Genomic DNA, 23865 nt, shown 5'->3' with positions numbered 1-23865 from the left:
AAACTATGGCCAGAATAGAAATTGATAATATTTAGGTTTCAGTGTTGAAGCTATCCATATGCACACTGAACCCTTTTTTTCGATAAGGTTTATACTACTGCTAAATCGTTAGATCCTTTTGAATGGATTTTTAAACACAAAGGCGCTTCTCAACCCAACGTGTGATCACTTGTCAACGTGTCAAAATGTTAACCAAGTAAACGACTTTACCAAATTTATTCGAACGTCTAAACATAAATCTTATTCAGTATAGATGGTAGCATTTCGTGTGTGTGTGTTGTTCAGTCCAACAAGAGATGGTAATTGAACTGAAATAGTGTCTAGTACAATATAGTGTTGCATTGGAACCAAGAGAAGTGTTTTTATAGACAATAAATTACTCGTTTAAAATTTATAAACATTACGCTATCTTCGCCGATGTAGTATACATAATAAAATCGTGGCGTTCGGCACAGAGGCTACGCATATTCGGCGTATTAAAAAATTCGGGGCTCGGACTCTTAAGGTCGAGAATTTTCGTCGTTTTAGTATAATATCGATCATGGCTTTCTATTCTGATTTTTCAAGATTCCAACCGGGTATTCAGTGCACGGGCAGTGTGCCAGCGCTCTATGACGCCTCTGATTCGGCGAAAGGCCTTGTAGGCATTGGATATAGCAGATATAGAGTGAGTTATACGTTATTGTTTGTAATCAAGCACAAAATTATACAATGGGCTATCTGTGACCTGCCCACCATGGGTGTAGAAACTCGGATTCTAGCGTTGCAAGTCCGCAGACATACCGCTGTGTTACTGTGGACGGTTATATGTTGTTATACATTCCTCTTTTCTTTCATTCTTAAGTTCTAAGTGTCACAGTAGTGTTCACGACTAAACAGTGGCTTGTAAGGTAGACTTTAACACACCTTTCTCTTAGTTATTCTCGTTGGAGTCTGGACTCTGCAACGAGACACTTGAAAGAACCAGGACAGTCTGCACATGTGGAGGTTAAGAAGTATCGGATTGCCGCAGGATTTTTCTGTGTGCGGGATGTTATGTGTAACAGATATGTTTTAAACTTGGGTGAGCGCCCACCAACTGGTAATAAATGATAGCCATCGTGCAAACAACTGCACATGCATTCACCGTTTCTTCAAATCGAGGATGTAATTTCTGTACAATGTTATGTAGAGCGAATAGTTTGGTTGTATGACAGTTGATTTTAGAAAAACAGCTTTCAGAATTTTTTTTACACAAGTTAATACCGTTTTACGCTTGTCTGCAAGAAATAAACTAATAGTAAGAAATGTTTATTGTTTTGACTGTTTGACAAACCTTGGCTTACGATGCAACATGACTGGGTGGGTTTGGCGTTTTATGGCGCGAAGCAACCAGGCTATCTGCGCCTAACATGACTGTAACAGTGTATTTCGTTGAAACAGATGCTTTATTTTTGTGGTGTGTATGGTTTATTTTTTTTATTAAGGTTCCAACTAGATTCTTTAGTAGTGCATCGTGTATTATTAAAACACAATGAAAGAGAGGCGTTTCGCGAAGGCATTAAAATTGTTCAATAATATTTGAATTGTAGAATGGATGAAACGACAGGGCAAAGGGCAGTGGAGGGAAAATTCAATATTTGTTTTTGTGTTTTGATTATTATTTATACAGGTCTCCTAAACATGGGAACTTGACTAATCATTGGAATTACACAACTAAATAAATGTACAATATTTACTGGTTGTGATTTTAATAATTGCAGTACCTAACTTCTTGGATTTTATTTTTCCCAGGAATTTATTTATCAAAATATGTTTCAATTTTTGTAGTCTCAATCAATCTACTCAACTTTACAGCACGTGGAGTGGTATAGCATAAAAATTATACCCAATGTCTAACTCTTACATTTGTCACCTACACAGGTACTGACAAGTAGCAGATATTTTGTTTAATTTTTAGCACAAAGTTACACAGTGGGCTATCCGTTTTCTGTCCACTGTGAATTCGGAAACCTAGTTTCTAGCCTTGTAAGCCCACCGATTTACTGCTGAGCCACCAAGGTGATGAATTGAATATTCATTATGACTTTGTCCTCTTTTCCTTTAATGTGTCCTGAAACATGGGTAGTTTAAATACTACACCAACAGCTTTAAGGCCTAGATAAACGCGAATATTTATGTTTAACAAATAAGGGTTACGGAGTTCAGTTATCGGAGGATTTACAGAAAACGTACTGAATCTCAATATGCAGTCAGCGAAATGTCTGTACTATTTCGCAACTTAATTACATCCACAGCAGTGGATATATCGAGGTTAATGAAAATATGTATATCACTTTTCTCTTATAGGATAATTAAATTAGAATTATACCTTAATAACCTAGGCCGCGTGTGGCTTAGAAAATATCTTATCAGACTGTGGGAATACAAGGATTTGCTTTGCATACCATTGTAACAACATCTCGCCCCATATGTATCTCAGGACGGTTGATATGAGTATTAACACTTTTACTAATAAAGCAGAGAAGAGCGTTTCGACCTTTTTAGGTTTTCTTCAGAAATTTGAAATTGATATTTGAATTTTTTGTATGATTCATTTCAATTTGACTTAGGAAATTTCATTAAGGAACTTGCATCTTTTTTTTTGTCTTTGGATAATTGTGGATTTGAAGACGAGATGCTTACCCTGCAAAGTGTAGAACGCATAAATGGTAAACAAAAATGTTATATCAGAGAGATTTATTCTAATAAATGAGAGTCTTCCAAATTTAAATAAAACAATTTCAAAATTATTTTTCATGTTTGGTTCCACATGGATGTGTCAACATTTTCTACGCTAGATTTTCTTCAGTCTAGATACAGATCTCGGTTTACTGACAAATTTAGAGGCAGAGCTAAGATGCTCATTGAGCATAGATATTTAGCCAAATTTCACGAAACTTGTTGATGAAACACCCATCAATTTTCATATTGAAGGTTAGTTAAAATGCAGGTTCACAAAGAAAGAGGTAACTGACCAGAACTGACCACATGTTTGAAAGGGGTTGTGTAACTGAGTGTCGGAATGTAGAGGGCGGTGTTAGATGTTTGAATATATTATTTTATTTATTTTATTATATTAATATAGGTATAAAGGCGTTCCTTTATATTGGTTTATTTTGGGTTTAAGTTGTTGTATAAGTAAGGCTTCTTTAATTTTGCGTTTGTTTATGTTTGTTTTTTATTTAGTATTTGAGTGTTTTCTGTGGTTATGTTGTGTTTATTTGACTTGCAGTGTTCGAAAACGTGTGAAGGTGACTTTTTATGTTCTTTGAATCTGGTTTCCATTTTTCTACTTGTTTCTCCAATATAGAAGTCGTGGCAGTTATCACATTGTATTTTATAAATAATGTTGGTGTGGTGTTTGTCAGTGTAGTTTTTACATAGTATAGACCTCAGTTTTGTGCCGGGTTTTTGAATAAATTTGGTATTAATTGGAATGTCATATTTTGTTACTAATTTTTGCCAAATGTTGGTTATTTGTTTGCTGATGTCAGGAATATATGGTATACAGCAGTATATGGTTTCGTGGTTTTTTGATTCGTGAGCTGTATTTACTTTAGTTGGTTGATTTTGCTTTCTGTCTAGGTGTGTGCGTATAATGTTTTCTACGGTTTGTGGAGGAAACTTATTGATGTTGGTGAAGTATTGTTTTATTTTGTCTAATTCATCGTTAATTTTATCTGGTGAGCATAGTTTTATGGCTGTGTTTATTTGGTTTCTTAGTATGTTGAGTTTTTGTTTTGTTTCATGTGCTGAGTCCCAAGGAATGTATAGTCCAGTATGGGTGATTTTTCGGTGGATTTCTGTTTGAAATTGTGTATCAGTTCTTGTAATTTTGAGGTTAAGAAATGATATTTGTTTGTTTTCTTCCTGTTCACATGTGAAGTTGATGTTGGGATGTATAGAGTTAATGTGATTGAAAAAATTAAGTATGTGTTCTGTAGATTTGAATCCCGCAACCGTGTCATCTACATATCTGTACCAGTATAATGGTGGATGTAATGCTGTGTTAATTGCTTGTGTTTCAACTTGTGTCATAAAAAATATTGGCTAGAACTGGTGATATTGGGTTACCCATGCTTAGGCCATTTGTTTGTATATAGTTTTGGTTGTTGAACATGAAGTTTGTCTTTATCGTGGTGAATTCTATGAGGGTTGCTAACTGGTTACTGGGAATTTCTATAGTTGGGTTAGGGTCTCGGATATAGAGTTCTAAGGCTATCTTGCAGGCTTCAGTGGTTGGAACTTCTGTAAAGAGGGATATAACATCGAAACTGGCCATTAAGGCTTTATGATTAAGTTGATTTAGATTAGACTTGAAATTAAAAGAGTCTTTGATAAATGAGCTGGCTGATGTTACATATTTGGAGAATGCCCATGCTATGTATTTACCAAGGTTGTAATTAAACGATTCATATGTGGACATTATTGGTCGTAATGGACAATCTGGTTTATGAGGTTTGGGGATGCCGTATATTTGCGGTGTGCGTGAGTCGGTTTTACGTAGGTAGGAATAAAGTGTTTGTGAAATTGTGTTGGCTTTTTTCATTTGTAGTAGTAATTTGTTCAGTTGCGTCTCGTGTGTCTTTGTTGGATTTGTGTGTATTGGTTTAAATTTGTTCGTGTCTGATAGGATGTTATTCATTTTTTTGGATGTATTCATTCGTGTTCATTATGACTATAGCGTTACCTTTATCTGCTTTCAGAATTTTTATGTTTTTGTCTTGTTTTAGGTTTTTAATGCAATTAATGTCTCTTTTTGTAAGGTTGTTTTTCAGTTTTCTGTTTTGTGAAATTATGTTGATGGTTTTGTGAGAAAATTCTTTGAAAAAATCGTTTAAGATGTTGTTTTTGTGTTTTTCTCTGTGTATTTGTACTTACCTGTTACCATTATGTCTGAACTAGCATACCGTACACCACTATTTCACAAAAACAGAAAACTGAAAAACAACCTTACAAAAAGAGACATTAATTGCATTAAAAACCTAAAACAAGACAAAAACATAAAAATTCTGAAAGCAGATAAAGGTAACGCTATAGTCATAATGAACACGAATGAATACATCCAAAAAATGAATAACATCCTATCAGACACGAACAAATTTAAACCAATACACACAAATCCAACAAAGACACACGAGACGCAACTGAACAAATTACTACTACAAATGAAAAAAGCCAACACAATTTCACAAACACTTTATTCCTACCTACGTAAAACCGACTCACGCACACCGCAAATATACGGCATCCCCAAACCTCATAAACCAGATTGTCCATTACGACCAATAATGTCCACATATGAATCGTTTAATTACAACCTTGGTAAATACATAGCATGGGCATTCTCCAAATATGTAACATCAGCCAGCTCATTTATCAAAGACTCTTTTTAATTTCAAGTCTAATCTAAATCAACTTAATCATAAAGCCTTAATGGCCAGTTTCGATGTTATATCCCTCTTTACAGAAGTTCCAACCACTGAAGCCTGCAAGATAGCCTTAGAACTCTATATCCGAGACCCTAACCCAACTATAGAAATTCCCAGTAACCAGTTAGCAACCCTCATAGAATTCACCACGATAAAGACAAACTTCATGTTCAACAACCAAAACTATATACAAACAAATGGCCTAAGCATGGGTAACCCAATATCACCAGTTCTAGCCAATATTTTTATGACACAAGTTGAAACACAAGCAATTAACACAGCATTACATCCACCATTATACTGGTACAGATATGTAGATGACACGGTTGCGGGATTCAAATCTACAGAACACATACTTAATTTTTTCAATCACATTAACTCTATACATCCCAACATCAACTTCACATGTGAACAGGAAGAAAACAAACAAATATCATTTCTTAACCTCAAAATTACAAGAACTGATACACAATTTCAAACAGAAATCCACCGAAAAATCACCCATACTGGACTATACATTCCTTGGGACTCAGCACATGAAACAAAACAAAAACTCAACATACTAAGAAACCAAATAAACACAGCCATAAAACTATGCTCACCAGATAAAATTAACGATGAATTAGACAAAATAAAACAATACTTCACCAACATCAATAAGTTTCCTCCACAAACCGTAGAAAACATTATACGCACACACCTAGACAGAAAGCAAAATCAACCAACTAAAGTAAATACAGCTCACGAATCAAAAAACCACGAAACCATATACTGCTGTATACCATATATTCCTGACATCAGCAAACAAATAACCAACATTTGGCAAAAATTAGTAACAAAATATGACATTCCAATTAATACCAAATTTATTCAAAACCCGCACAAAACTGAGGTCTATACTATGTAAAAACTACACTGACAAACACCACACCAACATTATTTATAAAATACAATGTGATAACTGCCACGACTTCTATATTGAGAAACAAGTAGAAAATGGAAACCAGATTCAAAGAACATAAAAAGTCACCTTCACACGTTTTCGAACACTGCAAGTCAAATAAACACAACATAACCATAGAAAACACTCAAATACCAAATAAAGAAACAAACATAAACAAACGCAAAATTAAAGAAGCCTTACTTATACAACAACTTAAACCCAAAATAAACCAATATAAAGGAACGCCTTTATACCTATATTAATAAAATAAATAAAATTATATATTCAAACATCTAACACCGCCCTCTACACTTCGACACACAGTTACACAACCCCTTTCAAACATGTGGTCAGCTTCCGGTCAGTTACCTCTTTCTTTGTGAACCTGACGATGACCGAAGAAGGTCGAAACATTGTTCGCTCTTCTATGTAAAAGTGTTTTCTCAGCCCAAACGAGCCGTTTTTGCATATAAATTATTCTGTTATAATTGTTGATGATTAATGGGGTAGTTTCTTATGTCCGAATTTTGATCGCATAAATCAAAAACTCCATTATAATAAGATATCACACTTAGATGTTGAAAGCTGATGAGATATTTTCGTGATGAAGAGAAACTGTTAAGTCGAAGATGACCTAAGAAGGTCAAAACGTTGTTCTGTACTTTATTAAAATAAAGTTTTAATACCCATACCAATTGTCTTCATTTCTTTCTCGTCTTTCATATTGATTTGTTTCTGCACATGAGTGAAGTCGGTATCAAATTTTGTATATATAAAAAAAGCAAAAAACAATGTGGTCGATTCCTCTGTCGTCTGTTTTTTGTACCCTTGTGAATGCTGGCGTTCGAAATAAGTTAAGGATAACAAAAATACCCCAATTTTTAAATGTAAATATTGATTTTTATATTTCATGCGACCATATTGTCATCGTATTATTATTTTATTTTTTTTAGATTTAGTTATATAATAATAGGTGATTTGACATAAAATTAACTTTTATTTAATCGTGATTAGGCCACTGCCTTCACGTATGTAAGCCTTAGCTTCCTTTGATTGTTGTGGACGCCTACCTAACATGGTTTTAGAATGCATGTAATTGTAGTCAGTTCGTTCACTGTTAGCAAGTCCTTGAAAATAACGATGCTGGAACACAACAGTTAGTTTCGTTGTTTTGGTATTTATATACTTTTTACTCACGTTTTAGCCACTTTTGTAATGTTATTTTGGTATTTTTATTCCATAAGTTCAATGTAGGTAATTCATTCAAAGATATCGAGAAAGCGCGGAATTTCGTAAGCGCATGTTCTCATTTCTTTACTGCCCGGTCCTGTCGACTCTTAGCCTCTTTCACAAAGTCCCTTCACTCCTTCCTGTCCTACGGAACCTCTGATCATTTTTTATTTTTACATGAAAGGCTCCTCTGTAACATTATATTTTTCTCAATTGTCCTAATGATTTCCTACTATGTGGTCTACCTATATTTTTGTTCTTTCGGGCAATATGCCCAAACCATCTACCTTTTCTTTCTTTTATATTTGTAACAGGAGTTAAACCGCTGTTATCCCTCAACTATCGATTGTTGTCTTCAAGTGCTTTTACAGTTTTATGTGTATAAAAAATGTCAGTTTACTATGAAGCATTGTACACTTAGCTAACAACGTAATAAGCTACACTGATAAAAGATTTCAGAAAACATTAGTGAGTAATAATATTTAGATTTGTATTTGACAGTTTAGTCTTATTGTAGTTATCAGCAAAGATCTTCTTACAACGCGCTGTTTCCACTTTTGTAAGTTGCTCGGGGTGGCTTGTGTGTGTGCCATTCGCTATCTACGTCTGCTGAACAATCTCTCTCTTTTTATTTTTAATTAAAAATTCACCCTTACCGTCCATATTTTCTGTTAATATAATTATAATTTTATCCCAAAGTTTATGGACATTTGGGCCCATATCTAAAAACTATTGAACATTTCTTAGCGATCAGAAGTTGGGAAATTTTCGTGGTGGATATACACGGTTTGTTTTATAGTGTAGATTTTAAGTTATAGTAAAAACTCTAATCAAAATTAAATTATTTGATGAAGGATACAGAAGAAAAACTTTAGGAATTTCTCTCGCATTTCGTATCTTTGAAACGACTTACCATGCAATAAACACCAGCAATTTAATTACAGTGTGTGTTGCTTTCAACTAACTCGCTGAAGTTAAAACAGATCCAACTGTTTTCTACTCTTAGTAGACTGGAACATCTTTATCACTCAGCAGTAGTCTGGAAACGTTGTTAAGCGTGTGGATAGGAATGAAAAGGACGAAAATGTCGTCTGTATCCGACATAAAACATGTACTGTTTGGAGTGCTCTACCTGTAACACCGGCAGACATACATTCCGATTGTTTTCAGAAGGTTTAACTTAAACTCTTGTACTGTTTACAGTCAATAAGATCTTTCCTTACTGTTGACGTAAGTCAGAACATTTCATCGGAAACTACTGTTCAAACGAGATGTATCATCACCACAAGCGATTAAATATAGCCATGGATATCTATGTTTTAAGCTCCTTTAGAAGCAATTAGTTGATAAGGGCCATATTTGAGGAAGCAATTATCTCCACTCCTCCTCCTCCTCTATGGATATATCATAAGTTTGTGTGTATAGCGAGTGTGCTTTGTTTAGTTTCCGAATGCAAAACATTCAATACAGTACCCTCAAACGGATTTGCTAGATTGCTAAAACGTGCACTAAATGGAATTCAGGTAAAACAACGTCTTTCCAGCATATGTGCTGGTACGTATTAATACGCCGTGTAAAATACACTTGTTTTCACTGGTGACAGAGGAACTTTCATAAAACTAAGTCTTTTTGGACGTTTGATAGGCAAATCATTCAGGATCTAATAAATAACTGAACCGGAAGTTTAATGGCGAACAGTGCAATGCTTTTGTCATGAGGGATAGTAAGCAAGTAAATGGTGACCATTGTTGCAAAAATAGTAACACAGATTTAGATGAAAATGTTTATTTTTATAAATACGCATATTTGTATGGTAGAATGATATATTCGTATTCTTGAAACTTTTGGGAATTTTTACACATTTACTAGCTTACCTACAGCTACTTCATTCTTTTACCTCATTTGGAAGTTTCCTAAAGTTGTTTTCTTTATTGTAAAAAAAATAAAAAAAAAATAAAAGTTGAGTCACCACAGAGACGCCCGCTGACATAAATATTGAGGTCAGCAAGGCCTGGTCTTGGTAATCTTTTGGTTGTGACAGCTCTCTGCGAACGTGCCTCCTTTACCCAATTAGACCTCACAAGAGCGTTACATAAGCTGCTGGAAATTAAACTTCGTGCCCTAAAAGTGTCTGAATCATTATATGCGAACTAGTAGTGATTTTGAAAGTCCGTTTAGAGTCTAATATTAATTCAGTATTTTGTCATCGTCTAAAAATGTTAAAATTAAAGTGTAGGATATTAGAGACAGGAACATTTAAGTAATGTTTCCATCCTCACAAGGGGCAAACTTTTTTTTTTTTTCCAAAATGCATAGGGATTGGTATGTGTTAAATGTGTTAAACTATTACAACAATACATTATGTGATTGAACAAAGATCCAAATATGCATTTCTTTATGAAAAATAAGGTTTAAATTGAGAGAATAAGTGAACAAAAAGCATTTCCAATTGCTATACATGGAAATGAGGGGTACTTTTCATTGACAGTTTATGATTAACAGTCGGAATTGAGTATTTTCCTTAGTTGTTTCTAGAAAGAGACAGGAGCTTTTTTTCTTTCTTTATCTTCAGTTGTTGTTTGAAACTGCACATTTGCTACTTTTGCATTTAACAAACTCTAGGGTAATAAATGTATTCAATACCACCATTTTTAAATACACTGTTCTCCAGGTATTGAATGATGCAAGTTTATTACATGAAAAATTAATGTGTATGTAACTTGTTAGGCTTAATAAAGAAAATTTCAAATCTCTTTAAATTTTAACTGACTTACAAATGGAACATATTTTAAATACACTTGTTCAAAATAAACAGTTAAGAAAAAGGTGACACTTGTGAGAAAATTTAGATTCAGATGACTACAGCTGGTACCATATATATTGTACCATAGAACTCTCTTTCAGAATATTCAGTTTTATTAAAAATTTATAGCAGGTGTAGTTGTGCCTTGGGAAAACAATAATTAAAAATGCGCTTAATAAATACACTGGAATTCTACTCTTGTAGAAAAACACAAGTATGAACACTAGGTTTTGAAAATCTTTGGTCTTTGATGTTCAGACTCTTGTTTTTTCACTTACATCTATAGGTAATTACTTTTTTTAGAACATGTTAGTCTCGAGGTCATTTGCAGGAATGTAAAATGCTGTCTAATATAACAGGGTTGGGGTGGTTAAATATCATTGGCTTTTAAGGCTGTTGTATCAGAGAAATTTTATTTTCTTGAGAAAGTATTTTAAGCTTGTCGGGCTTCATGTATATCAGTGGTACAAGGAAGTAATAAAATATCAATGCATTTGCAGTATATTGGATCTCCATGTGAACTTAATGTGTACAATGTTATCAAAATATCTTATTTTCTAAAGTGGTCCTATTGTTTTTGCAAAAATGATTCATCAAAGTTTTTATCAACCAGTCTGAACCATACATGTATACATTTTTATATTTTCATAAAAATATGTTAAAAACAACTTTAAAGAAAGTATAAAGTTCTTTGTAGCAATGAACAAAAGTTTTATAAACTGGTATTTCAAAAGCATATGAAACTCCTTTTGGTTTTAGTAATTTTTTGAGTGGTTTAGATTGGAAAATTGATTGATTGCCAAATAAATTATGTAGAAATACTATTAAAAAGCCTGTAATTTTTTGTTACAGCCTGCATATTAATAAATATGAACTGGAAGGCCTGTTATACATAATTGGAATGCAAATTTTAGCATGATTTTACACACAAGAAGATATATGGGGGTTTATTGGAATATTTACATTTATTCATTGTAGTTGAGATTTGAAAGCAGTGATACATTTCACCATTTACAAATTATCAGTTCTGTAGAACAGACTGAACACACTTCATTTATTTCATACTCATTTTTTGTGTTATTATTATTATATGACCATGCATATGGAGAGTGCTGGTTTACACCTTTTTTGGTATTGGAAATTAATTTAGAATTATTTATAATTTTCTTCATATTTAATTATGTAATATGTTCATAAGATTATTGTTACTGCTAAAAACACTTGCTGTAGTTACTGTTCTATCATTTAAAATAATGTTTACAAAATACATTGTGTAACTCTTTTTAAAATAGTTCTAAGATTTTCTAAAGTATTAGAACTGGTTTTATAGTGTATATATATTTGGTTCCACTTATCTGCCTCTCATATACAGGAAAGCAAACTAAGATTTGCCTGTGCAATATTGATCACTGTTAATTATATTGGACATGCCTTTCAATTTAAAGTATTACTAAGTAATACAGACCTTATGTTTCTGTTGGGTAAAGAACTGAGATCTATGGACAATAATTACTTTTTTTTTAGTCTAAGGAGTAATTTTTAACTGCAGTATAGCAGCTCATAGAACAGCTTTGAGGTTTTTCTAGTACATAGCTCCATTGTCTTTTGACTAACTTAAGATCTAATTACAGTTTTGGACTTAAGGTCAAACCCTTTTGATTAATTTATTTCACTGTGCTCAAGGTTTCATAGATTAATTTACTTTAGTCTTGCCTAAAAGAATTTCATTTTGTGGGTAGGCTGCAGGAAATCATTGAGTAATAAAATCAAATTGGGTGTTTGTGCATCCTGCCATTGGTATTATTGGTGTGCAAAAATATTGTGAATAATGTGGAAAAAGATGGTCTCATAGATTGATTAACTTTCATCCTGTGTAAAAGAATTTCAAGTATCATGGCTATTGAGAATTCTCTCTTGTTTCACGTGTTAATATTCAGGTATGTAAAAGAAATAGTTAGTGGACTTTTAGTTTCAAGGACAAATGTATATATTAGGATGGTAAGTCTTTATTTGAAAAAAAAAGAAATAAATAAACATTAAATTTGTAAATATTTAATACTTTGAAAATTTCAAATACTGCCATGTTTTTCTGTATCTAAGGTAGTTACCAAGTGTAATAAAGTACTGTCTTTCAGCTGTTGCAGATGTCTCTTCTGTAAGTCAACTGAAGGATCAGTTTACCACTACATATCAAATAGACTGTGAACTCTTTACTACAGACACCAGGCCAATTTGGGTACAGAATCTCTACAATGTAGCTGCTGCCACACCTGTGCCAATTCTTAGATCAACTGATCATTACCGAGGAGATGGCAGAACAGGCTCAAAGATTTTTCTTTGTATGCCTGTACTTGGGGATGATCACAAAAAATATGATCTGGAAATTGAAACACGTAGGGTAAGTAAAGGAACCAAAGAGTGACCTATGATGAAAAGAAATGGCCATCTTCTGGTTAGTAGTTACTAGTTTGCAGTTCATACACTTAGGACACTCATTTTGCTAGTGTTTTAATAAGGCAAGCACAAATGTTTATATATAGGAGATTGTGAGATGTTCATAAAATGCCAGAAGTTGCCCAAAAACTTAGTAGTCAGTTTCAGCTAAAGTAAAAATTGCCTTAAAATCGTAATAAGTACAAAAAAGGAATTGGACAAGTAAATGTATATGTAGTATTTATGTGCATATAATTTGTTAGTTTTGAACACTATATTAACTCATGAAAGCTAGAAAATATTTGCCACCTAATTCTGAGACATCTTGGTATTAGAGTATAATGAATTTCTTCAATTTAAATTGTCAAATACTGTTTTAACAATATGAAGATCTTGTATTGTTGATAATTATATTTTAAATTATAGTGTTATAGGTATAATGGAAAGCGTTTGCAACTCCCAAGCTTAAGTTCTGTATCTGTTAAGGTGGTGATAAATGGAGTTATTTCATCAATTACTATTATAATTTAGCAAGATGTTTTTTTATTTAAGTAGCTTGTGTTGGTATGATTGTTGTTACTGTAACTTTGTAGAGAAAATCACTGTTTTGGTATCGGTAGCGAATGTTTAAATTTAGTGAAGTTTAACAGCATCTTAAGGATTTCATCTGGCAAACTTAATGCTATGTGAAAGAAGGCATCAAAAAATGTAGTGAAGCATTTGTGATAGTTAATATTCCTATGTGAACTAGCTATTGTACTAATCTTTTTAACTATTGGTAAAGCCAAAACACTTTGAATTCTCTAGAAAATCACACTTGATGGACAGGAAATCAGATTCTCCAGTTAATGCTTGGAAAAATAAAACCATGAATGTTATTCCTCATCAATACACTTAAGATGGAGTTTTGGAGAAAATTGTTATATACATAAGTTATAACTGTAGGCAAAATAATATTAAAGGATTCACTGTAAACATCTGTTAAAGAATAATTTGTTGAGAGAAAGCTTATTATGGCTATCTAATTTCACTCTAACTCAGTGATATTTCTCAAAAATTCTCTAACTGAAGTTGAGAAACAAATATGGCTCAAAGAACTGAGTAAAGACATGTATCTCAGTTAATTTTTGTGTTTCTAACAGTGTGGAATGACTGAAGACTTGTGGTATTTTGTTTTGTAGGCCTGTGAATATACAACATGTGTAGAAGTACAAAGAAACTATAAAAATGCATTATACACTCTTTTCAAATTCTTTTAAGATTGATAAGCTCTCTTTATGTTTTGTAACTACTTAATTGCCTATGCAACTGTAAATGTTTTTGTCAGTATTAAAAATCAACACTGGTATTAAATTTGTTTACTCGTCCCAAACTTCTAGAGTTATTAAATTTTAACTTTTTTACTTTCTGAGTTTTATGCTGCATACATTATATGTCAAAAAAGTTCAACCATTAATTTGTTGTAACTGTGATAGAGTCTTAAGCACTAAAATAACTAATTTCTAAAAGAACAAAGTTCAATTACTAATTTTAGTTTTCCTGATCCATTACAAAACCTTGTGTTATTTTTTACAGTGACACTTAAAGAAAGAGAATTGCAAATTGTATGAATTTTTGTCTGCTGAGCTTATTGTAGCTTAATATTGTTAGGTAAACAAATTTTGTTAGCACTAAGGTGTTCAGGATCTGTGGAAACAATAGAAGAATGAGTATCTAGTCTTTACAACCACTGATGGTGTTTTGTGTGAAGGGTTTTCATTAAGACAACACTTCCTCAGGGGAATGCAAAAGATGTCTTGAAAGCACAAAAACATTAGGGTAGAATCAATACTGTAATAAAACAAAAATAATCATTTTAATATAGTTTTATATCAATGAAATTAATAAGTAATTACTGTAACACATACAGCATTTTAATGTGTTTGCGTGTATTACATATTGCAGCTTAACCAACTTGTTTAATTGTTTTATAAAAATGAGCAGTGTGTGGATGACAAAAGTTTGGGAAATGCTGTATTAAGAAAATTTAAACTTTAACATAATATATCTTACTGAGAAACTTTGCCTGTAGGATTATGGAATAACCCTTATTCACACTAGTTGCCTTTTCCTGCCTTTTATTTCTGGATGAACTGTAGATGTGATTACTGAATCCATGCTTTTTCTTTGTTTTAATTTGTTAGAATTGGGATTCTTATTTACATAAAGTACTTCTCACATTGTGTATTGGTAACTGTGTTGTTAATAAAAACAAACTTTGTCCTCTGCTGAAATGAAAAAGCTAAACACAATTTGTTCTAGGTGATAGTGCAGAAAAAGTTGCAGGTATATGCATATAGTTCTGATCAACTGTCATCTTCACTCTCCATAACACAAATGTTTCCAAAATCTTCCAAGGAAAATTGTATAAAGTTTGGAAATTCTGATTTTCATACATAGTTAAACCTCTGTATGTGATGATTCTGACTTTTAAACTGTTGCTCTGTAGTACACTTTATACTGTAGGAATCTTTTGCACAATACATTGAAGTCAGTTGTTTACCCCATTCTTCTTACAGTTTTTCAAATCTTTAATTGTATGTAAACAAAGATTGTAGACATCCAACTTGAGTGACCTAAAGTCGTAGACATCCACGTACCTGCATTGTTTTAAAATGTTTTATCACTGGGAATACAATAATAAACTATCTGGGTCTTTGCACATGTTTAAGTAGATGTAACCTTCATATGGTGGGGTAACATGTTTCTATCTCTTGCTTACTCATAATTCATTTAACAGTTGGTTTGTCTTTATTATTTGTGCTTTGTCAACCTGATACTTCTATTACTTTTGTATACCTATATCCATGTGAATTATATGTCTACAGTTCTAAAGGAAGTTCCTACTTTAGCTGAAACTGATTACTCTGTTCTTTGGTTATTTGTAGTGAGAAGATGTTTAACTTTTTCACTGCTTTTTCTGTACAACTGGTAGCCAATTGGGGAGTAGTCTTTTTTTCTTCCTGTTAGAATCATTGCTTCTGTTACCCTGCTAGTAAGGCTTAGAACTACTGATATCCCTTTTTATACCAAAACCCTTTTAGAAGAGCTGTACCCAACTGCACTTGAATATTGTCAGAGTTTAACTAAATTGCAACAAGAGGATTAAGAACTGCTTTTAACCTGTATAGTCAGAACATATTGATTGGATATGCAAATTATAACAATAGTTTGTGAACAGGGGGTGTAAATTTTTTACACCCGATGGGGGGGAGATGATTTTTTGCAATCACTTATGTGGACTGTTCAATTTGCAAATTGGTAATCTCTGATTACGTGAACCTGAAAGCTGTAAACATGCAGTCGCAGAGTAATCTTGTTGCCACGATACTTCAAGGTTTCCATGTAGGTTTGTATAATTGAGGTGTTGTGAACAGTTTTCAAAATGTTAATAGAATAAAGACAAATGTATCACAAATTAACGGCCACATGAATTTATTCCTGTACACTGCACAGTATAAAAGATGGCCATTATACTTGACAAGATTACTAATAACTTTCATTGCATGAATTCTGTTTTCAAATATTAATAAAATTGGTAATTACCCTTGATAAGTTTATATCTACTGAAAAACTGTTCATGTTGTTTGATAAAAGTAATTAAAAATGTCTTTGCAAACTCTTGAAAATTACACATCAATACAATGTAGCACATAATTATTCATACTTTTCATTGAAGTAAGATTCATTTAGTCCTCTAGTGTACATGTTCCCAAATGTAGACCTCCTTTGTGATGATCTGTTTATGAATTCTTTCATAAGCTCTTCTATATTTATCTTGTCAACCTCATCTTTGTGAGTGTGACAAACTGCCACATGGTTGAGGCGGCACTGAGACATAGTTGACCTTACCCACGTCATCAACCGTCTTAATGCAGAAAAGCTGCATTTACATTTGCAGCTGGATACTGGACATACAAGCAAAATTTTCCTGAGAAGAAACACTTCACTAAACATCTGCTGGCTTGTTTTATGCATTTTACAGTAAGCATTTTTCGCACCTTTCAGAGATACTGCTTTTGTTGTTCCTTTGAACATGGGCAACTGAAACTCAAATCGTTGTGCAGAGATTTCTGGATAGAAATTTATAACCAAGTTGTCAATCTTGCCAGATGTGATCATGTTCTCAAGTGCCAGATATTGCCTCAAGTTATTGTTTGCATTGAATCTATTGGCCAGATGTTCTATGACTGTGTCCACAAATTAAAAATATTGGCTTCTGTAGCAATCTCTAGCTGTTGCAGAATGGTGTGCTGAGCCATCACCTGTGATCCTTTTGAGGAGTCTGCAAATATGTGGTACTTCAATAGGCACCAGATCTAGGGAAGTTACCTTTATCTCAGCTTCATCAAATATCTTGTAATTTTCCTCTCTTTGCAATACTTGCAATTGCTCAACTGTCATTGCAGATGCTTCAATCATGCCAAATACTGTTGCTGATTTTGCTTGGAATGCACGGTTTAGTTTCTCTAATGCAGCTAATGGATGCTGAGCTATCAACAATTCTAAAACTGTCTTTCCTTTGTCAAATCTGTCCAGCAGACCTTGTGATTTCATTGCTACATCTGATTTTTCATTTGTTAATTCAGACAAAGAATCAACAATGTCACTGTAGTGATCATTAGCACATGTAATTGCAGATAGGCAGCACAACCAGCTTGTTGGACACAGTGGGCGGATGTATCTAACTGGACCATTATGGCTGTCTGACGATACAATATTTTCAAAGATTGTCTTGTATTTGCCTGATCTCTGAAGCAAGACACCTAGTTCATGTACCCACTGGATAGAATCTTGAACACATTCACAAGCTTCAACTGCATGTTGCATTATTAAATTAGCCTTGTGTGCTCTGCAGTGAAAAAACAAAGCTGACTGTTGCTTCTCTTTTATTTTTGCCTGGCATCCACTGTATGCACCACTCATGTTAGCGGCTCCATCATAAGTTTGTGCTCTTAATCCTGACAGTGGTAAATTGAGTCTTGTCAGTACATCAAGTATAGTCGAGGATATTGTTTCACCAATTGTATTGGAAACACTGTACAAACCAAGAAATGTCTCATGGACGTCAAGGCTTTCATCTACATATTGTACACGTATTGCTTCCTGTTCAGCACGTGTAACATCTTGAGTGCCATCAGCCATTAATGCAAATATTTTACTTTGCTGCACTTTGTGTGCTATGTTCCTCGGTATTTGATGGCTGAACATCTCCATTATTTCATTCTGAGCCTGGGGTGATGTGAATGTGGTTTTCTTTGACAAGTAGGCCATCAACTCAGGAGTTTCATTAATTACAGGAAATTGCAGTGATAATCTGAAATTTCATGGATTAATGAGGGCTACAAACACAGGTCTAATGAGCCCTGTTGTAAAATCGAGCCTCAGACTAAAGGGAGTGGAGGGGGGTGAGGTAGGGCGCATCTGGATCCAAGCGGGCAAGGGCGTGTCTGGATCCGAGTGGCCAGAACCTGTCGTTAACTGTACACTAAACGTACACAATGGTCAGCAGCTTCGGCAGCTAAGGAGAGTAAGGCATTTGACAATAAAACCGGCTAGACATGCATAAGAACAAATGGCATAGGAAAACTGCACAATATACACATAAGATTGATGCAGCTACAAGCTACACATGGCCTGCCAGATCTAGATTACAGGAGTTTACGCTTGGGAGTAATATTTTTGAATTTCATGATCTGTTCAATCTGTTGTGATGAAAATTTTACTTAATCTTACACTATGTACAAGATGTAGGTAGATTCTGTGATAGTGCTTGCAGGCCTTGCATATATACTTAGGCCTACTGACTGATACTTACAAACTATTGCTTAAATTGAAAAGCGTAGAAGCAAGATGTAGGTAGATTCTGTGATAGTGCTTGCAGGCCTTGCATATATACTTAGGCATACTGACTGATACTTACGAACTATTGCTTAAATTGAAAAGCTTAGAAGCACGCCTGCATTAAAGATGTACATCTCGGCTACTGAAAAAGCCTACATCTAGGCCTAATTATGTAATTCCATTGGTAAGAACACGAAAATCACAAGAACAAACACACAATTTGTAGGTCTGTGATGCAATAAAACAATTCAACAGACCAAACTGTAAGGGGGATGATTGTATGCACCATACCCCCACCTAAAATGAAGGGTGGATGTATCCCACCTTTCCCCCTGGGATCCATGCCCCTGTTTGTGAATAACCATCTCTAAATTGCAACAAATTTTAATTTTCACAGCTAGAAAAAATTAAGGTTTCTGAGGTGCACCTTGTCTGCTTTAGACAAATTGAAAAAAAAAAAAATTATAACAAACTATCAGCTGTGAACAGCAGAGAAATTGGAGGAAGCAAAAAGTTAGAATAGAATTTTCTGTTGAGAAACCTTTGTTTCACAAAACTTGTTCAACTCATTTTCTTTCTACAGTTAGTGAAATCTTATATAATTAGACAGCTTTTAATCACTTCATAAATCCTAGTATTTTAATGTTGTTATGAGATACGTATAAACCAGCATTAAGGAAGATTCATAATAAAAATCATAGACTTAAACAACACTTTATTTTCAGTGCACCATAAAATACAACTCTAGGAAAAGTGTTATGTAGTCTTTTGTTTTCCAGCTTTACTAGTTACTTTCAACATATTTTGAGATGGGACCACATCAGTTTCACTTAGTGCATGCTCAACAATACACTGGTGAATGTGATGTGGCCCCTTTTATTGTGAAAGTAATTAGTAAAGCTAACATTAAATAAATAACAAAAAGATGTAGAATTTGTATTGCAATTTAGGTCATTGAAATTTAGTTAGACTTTTATACTCTGTTGTGTAATGTTGGGACACTTTTACTCTATTTTATTTGATTGGCTAGCTTTGTGTCAACATTAGTTTAAACAATAACCCACTCCCACCTTATATTTATATATTTAAGTAAACTAAGTTAAAACAAGCTTACCACAATTGCATGTATGTTTTAACTAACTTGTGTTTCTAACAACATAACATATCATTGTTGTATTGAGAAATTGTTTAGAGAGTACTTGAATTTTAAAAAGGGTTCAGAAAGTAATAATGCTTGGAAACTATCTGAATTTAAAATGAATAAAATGCAAAACTCTATAGTATGCTTAAGAATATATCATAACAAAATATTAAGTAAGGCATATAATGCTGTGTACTTTATTTTAAATGGATAGTCTAAACTAAGAAAAAGGAGCTTTCATTTACATAAAGAATTTAAATATTGTGTGTGATAGAGGTACTTGTTATAGAAAAATTTAGTAGTAGGTTCACTTGCTAAAACCCAAAATTCTCTGTTTTGTTAACAGCCTGCCAGTATGTTTGTGAGTAGAGATTGGCAAGATGAAGAGGATGTTTCAGTGAGCAGTAATGATATAAAACCAAGTAACCATGCTTCAACTTCTTTAGAAATGAATCGCTTACCTTCTCCTGAAGAACGTGCACATGCTCTCTCCATAGATTATCCATCATCTGTTGTACCAATTGATGTCACTGAGGTTGGGTTTACCAGAATGGCTACATTTCGTCGGTCTCTAATTCATGTGAGATTTAGTTTTAACTTTATATTTTTACTAGTTTGTTAATTTCTAAAGTTTCAACTTTCTTTGCAGTGCAACATGATTTCTCTTAGCAGAGAGTCTGAGAATGGTTCCTTTGTGAAATATGATTAGGTAATTAGGTATAATATTCTCTTAAACTTTTTATTTCTAATTTATACTCTTGAATTAAGGCATTTTAGCAAAGTAAAATATTGAGTTTAAACTGTGTATTGGTACAAATTTTAAAAATATTCCTTCCTGCCTTTTTCTTTTATTAAGGGATAATTCTGGTATAGAATACAAAAAATCTCATCACAGATCAAATGCACCTAACTTACTGTGTCATGTTACATTAATCTTGTATCTTTTGACCTTTATTTTATGTAAGAACCATATTCAGTAACATTTTTTGTTCTTATGCCACCAGAAAATAGCTTAATATTCATCAAGAATTGTTGCACAAGAGGACCCGGCATGACCAAGTGTGTTAAGGTGTTTGACTCGTAATCCAAGGGTCATGGGTTTGAATCCCGGTCGCACCAAACATGCTTGCCCTTTCAGCTGTGGGGGTGTTATAATGTTACGGTTAATCCCACTATTCATTGGTAAAAGAGTAGCCCAAGAGTTGGCGGCGGGTGGTGATGACTAGCTGCCTTCCCTCTTGTCTTATATTGCTAAATTAGGGACGGCTAGCACAGATAGCCCTCGAGTAGCTTTGCGTGAAATTCAGAACAAACAAATGTTACATAAGATGTATTTATATTTTAACAAATTAGTAGTCTTGGTTTCAAATACTGACTTTATATTTTGTAACAATAATGTTATCATTGAAGATCATAACAGGGACCTAGCTTGTTATCTCACAATATAATTTAGTTTGGCACATAAACCACTTGTTAATTTCCCTGATGTGTTTGTATTAATTAGAGTAGTTGTAGTCCAAAAGCATGTCATTTTTGTGGGTAAATAAAATACATAACTTGTAACTATACAAGAATTATTCAAGTAATTTCTGTTGTACAATCATAGACTTGTTGCTAATATTATGTTTGCTTTCATGAAACTTTTTTTTAATGATGTTATACTAGGTAGGCTAAACTGTAGGAGAGCAGGTGTTTATGTAAATCAACACTTTGATCAAAAGTCAGCACAAAAGTAGATTAAAATGCATGAGCTATCATATGCTCAGTGAAGTATCTATTATTCAGTACTGTGGTTTGATTATCATTCTAATTGTGCAATAGTATTGAAGAACAAAGGGTGAAAGGTAATGGATGTAATTACTATCATTATGTAATAATCAAAAACACCTGTAGATCAGCTGTTGAGTAGAAAATTAAGTATAGTAACTTTTGTTTTGGTTTTACTTTAAACATGAAAGTACAGTTTTAGTATTAATAACAATGCTATGCATTGTAAATTTAATTTTCTACCAAGAATTGGTAAGTTAGTGATGCATTGTTAGAAAGCTTTTTTTATTTGATTTTTGTTTGTGTTATCTGTTCTGAATATTACAATCCCATGATAAAACATGAAAAATGTGGACAGACATTGTAGATTAAAATGGCATTTGAGATATGTTTTCTTTTTCAATGAATAATTTATAATGAGGAACTTCAAGGAAATGAGATTATAAGCCTTAATTACCAAATAGTGATTTGTTTTATAACCATTGAAAAAAGCATTCTGATGGTATCAGTAGCTTCAAAAGTAAGGCCTAATCTATACAACAAATGTTGTTATCAATTAACAGTACTTAAATATTTCTTGTTTAGAGTTGAAGAATTTTAACGTATAACAAGGAAAATAAATACTTTTATCGATTTATGTAAGAGTTAATAAACCTTTGACAGCTTTATTGTTACAGCAGTACTATATGAACAAGCATGTACACACATTAGTATGTCTAGTTTTGTAAGAAGAAATGCATACTGATTAGGTTAGTTGTATAAGTTTTAGAAACTTTGCTGCTATTTTTGTAAAGAAATTACTCCTTGCTTTCCATGACCTCCCTGAAATGACATGGTGCTCCAAGATTTGAATACAATTAATTAAAAATATATTTACAATATTTAATTACAGTTGTTATTAAAACAGACCCTGGAAATGAAAACAGAGTTGGCTGTACTTGTTAAACACCTTTAATTAGTGTATTGGATTTCTTTGTGTCTGTTGGTTTAGAGTTTATTTTTCAACTCCACTGAGACAGAAAGTTTAGAAAACAAACACACACACACACACACACACACTCTCTCTCTCTCTCTCTATATATATATATATATATATAATGAGTGACATTGTGTGTTAGGTTTGCCTCAAACATGCATGTATATTGCATTATCATATGTATATTAAATGATGTATCAGTAAAAAGAGTGGAAGTAAAGAATGTATGTGAATAAAAGTAAATTCAAAACAAGAAACACAGTTCAATGGAGGTTTACATCATAGTGCAGATATCAGTAAGAAAATAGTTCGCATATTATAATAGAAACTGTTAATAATAATTCTCCGAGATTTTGTTAGTTAACAGTAGGAGGTTATGGGTGTAGTTAAAAAATATTACCAGAGAAATTCTAGTATACTTTGGAATGTTTTCAACCATTTTTGTTTTCGTACTTTTAAACTTGTATTACTACAACTAGTTGTAGAAGTAAGCATTGGATAAAGGGACAATATCAGATAATGTTCCCTTTCCTTCTCTTGTTGCTGAATCACTAATGACCTCATTAAACGTTAAGTGGATACCCTGCTTTGTGGAAGGTAACAATTGACTCATTCAACTCATTAGGAACTTCTGTATTGAAATTCAGAGCTAATAATTTATATACTTATTACATATAAATTAAAGCTAAATTTACACCATTACTGCTCTTGAATTAGCAACTTCCAGTGATGGATATTGCATGCAAGCTGGCAAACAGACAGACAGACAGATACACCCACACAGAGACAGAGAGAGAATGGATTATGTGATAAATAAGATGGTAGATGGTAAATTAATATCAGAAGCTTACTATCACTCTCTGTAGTGATGTTTTAGAGCTGCCAACTTTCTACAATGTGTTTGAGACAAACGGGCATCAAGAAGGTGGGATGTTATGAATACCCAGTTCTGCTTCTTTATTTCTTTCTTTTGGAGGCTGTCAGACAGGGAAAGTGATTTTAACTCTGGTAGATGGTGTATCCTCTAGTGATAGACCCAGCATGACCAGGTAGTTAGGGTGCTCAACTCACAGTATGAGGATTCCTGGTTTAAATCCCCGTCCCATCGAACATGCTTGTCCTTTTAGCCGTGGGACCATTATAATGTGATGGTTAATCCCACTATTGGTTTTTAAAAGGGTATCATAAGAGTTTGCTGTGGGTGGTGATGACTAGCTGCCTTCCCTCTAGTCTTTC

At 33.3% G+C, this 23865-nt stretch overlaps 1 protein-coding gene across 1 annotated transcript in view; it reads left to right on the top strand.

Moving 5' to 3' along the window:
• LOC143222302 (uncharacterized) overlaps positions 1–23865 on the top strand; it is a 78695-nt gene that overhangs the window by 32650 nt on the left and 22180 nt on the right. The window contains exons 3-4 of the mRNA XM_076448643.1: positions 12565–12827; positions 20233–20466. Of these exons, the coding sequence (XP_076304758.1) occupies positions 12565–12827; positions 20233–20466 (497 nt within the window). The remainder of the gene's footprint in view (positions 1–12564; positions 12828–20232; positions 20467–23865) is intronic.

The sequence above is a fragment of the Tachypleus tridentatus genome, chromosome 8, assembly GCF_004210375.1.
Source record: "Tachypleus tridentatus isolate NWPU-2018 chromosome 8, ASM421037v1, whole genome shotgun sequence".
Classification (NCBI taxonomy): domain Eukaryota; kingdom Metazoa; phylum Arthropoda; class Merostomata; order Xiphosura; family Limulidae; genus Tachypleus; species Tachypleus tridentatus.
The sequence above is the reverse complement of the archived record's forward strand: the minus strand, read 5'-3'. Positions and strand labels throughout refer to the sequence as shown.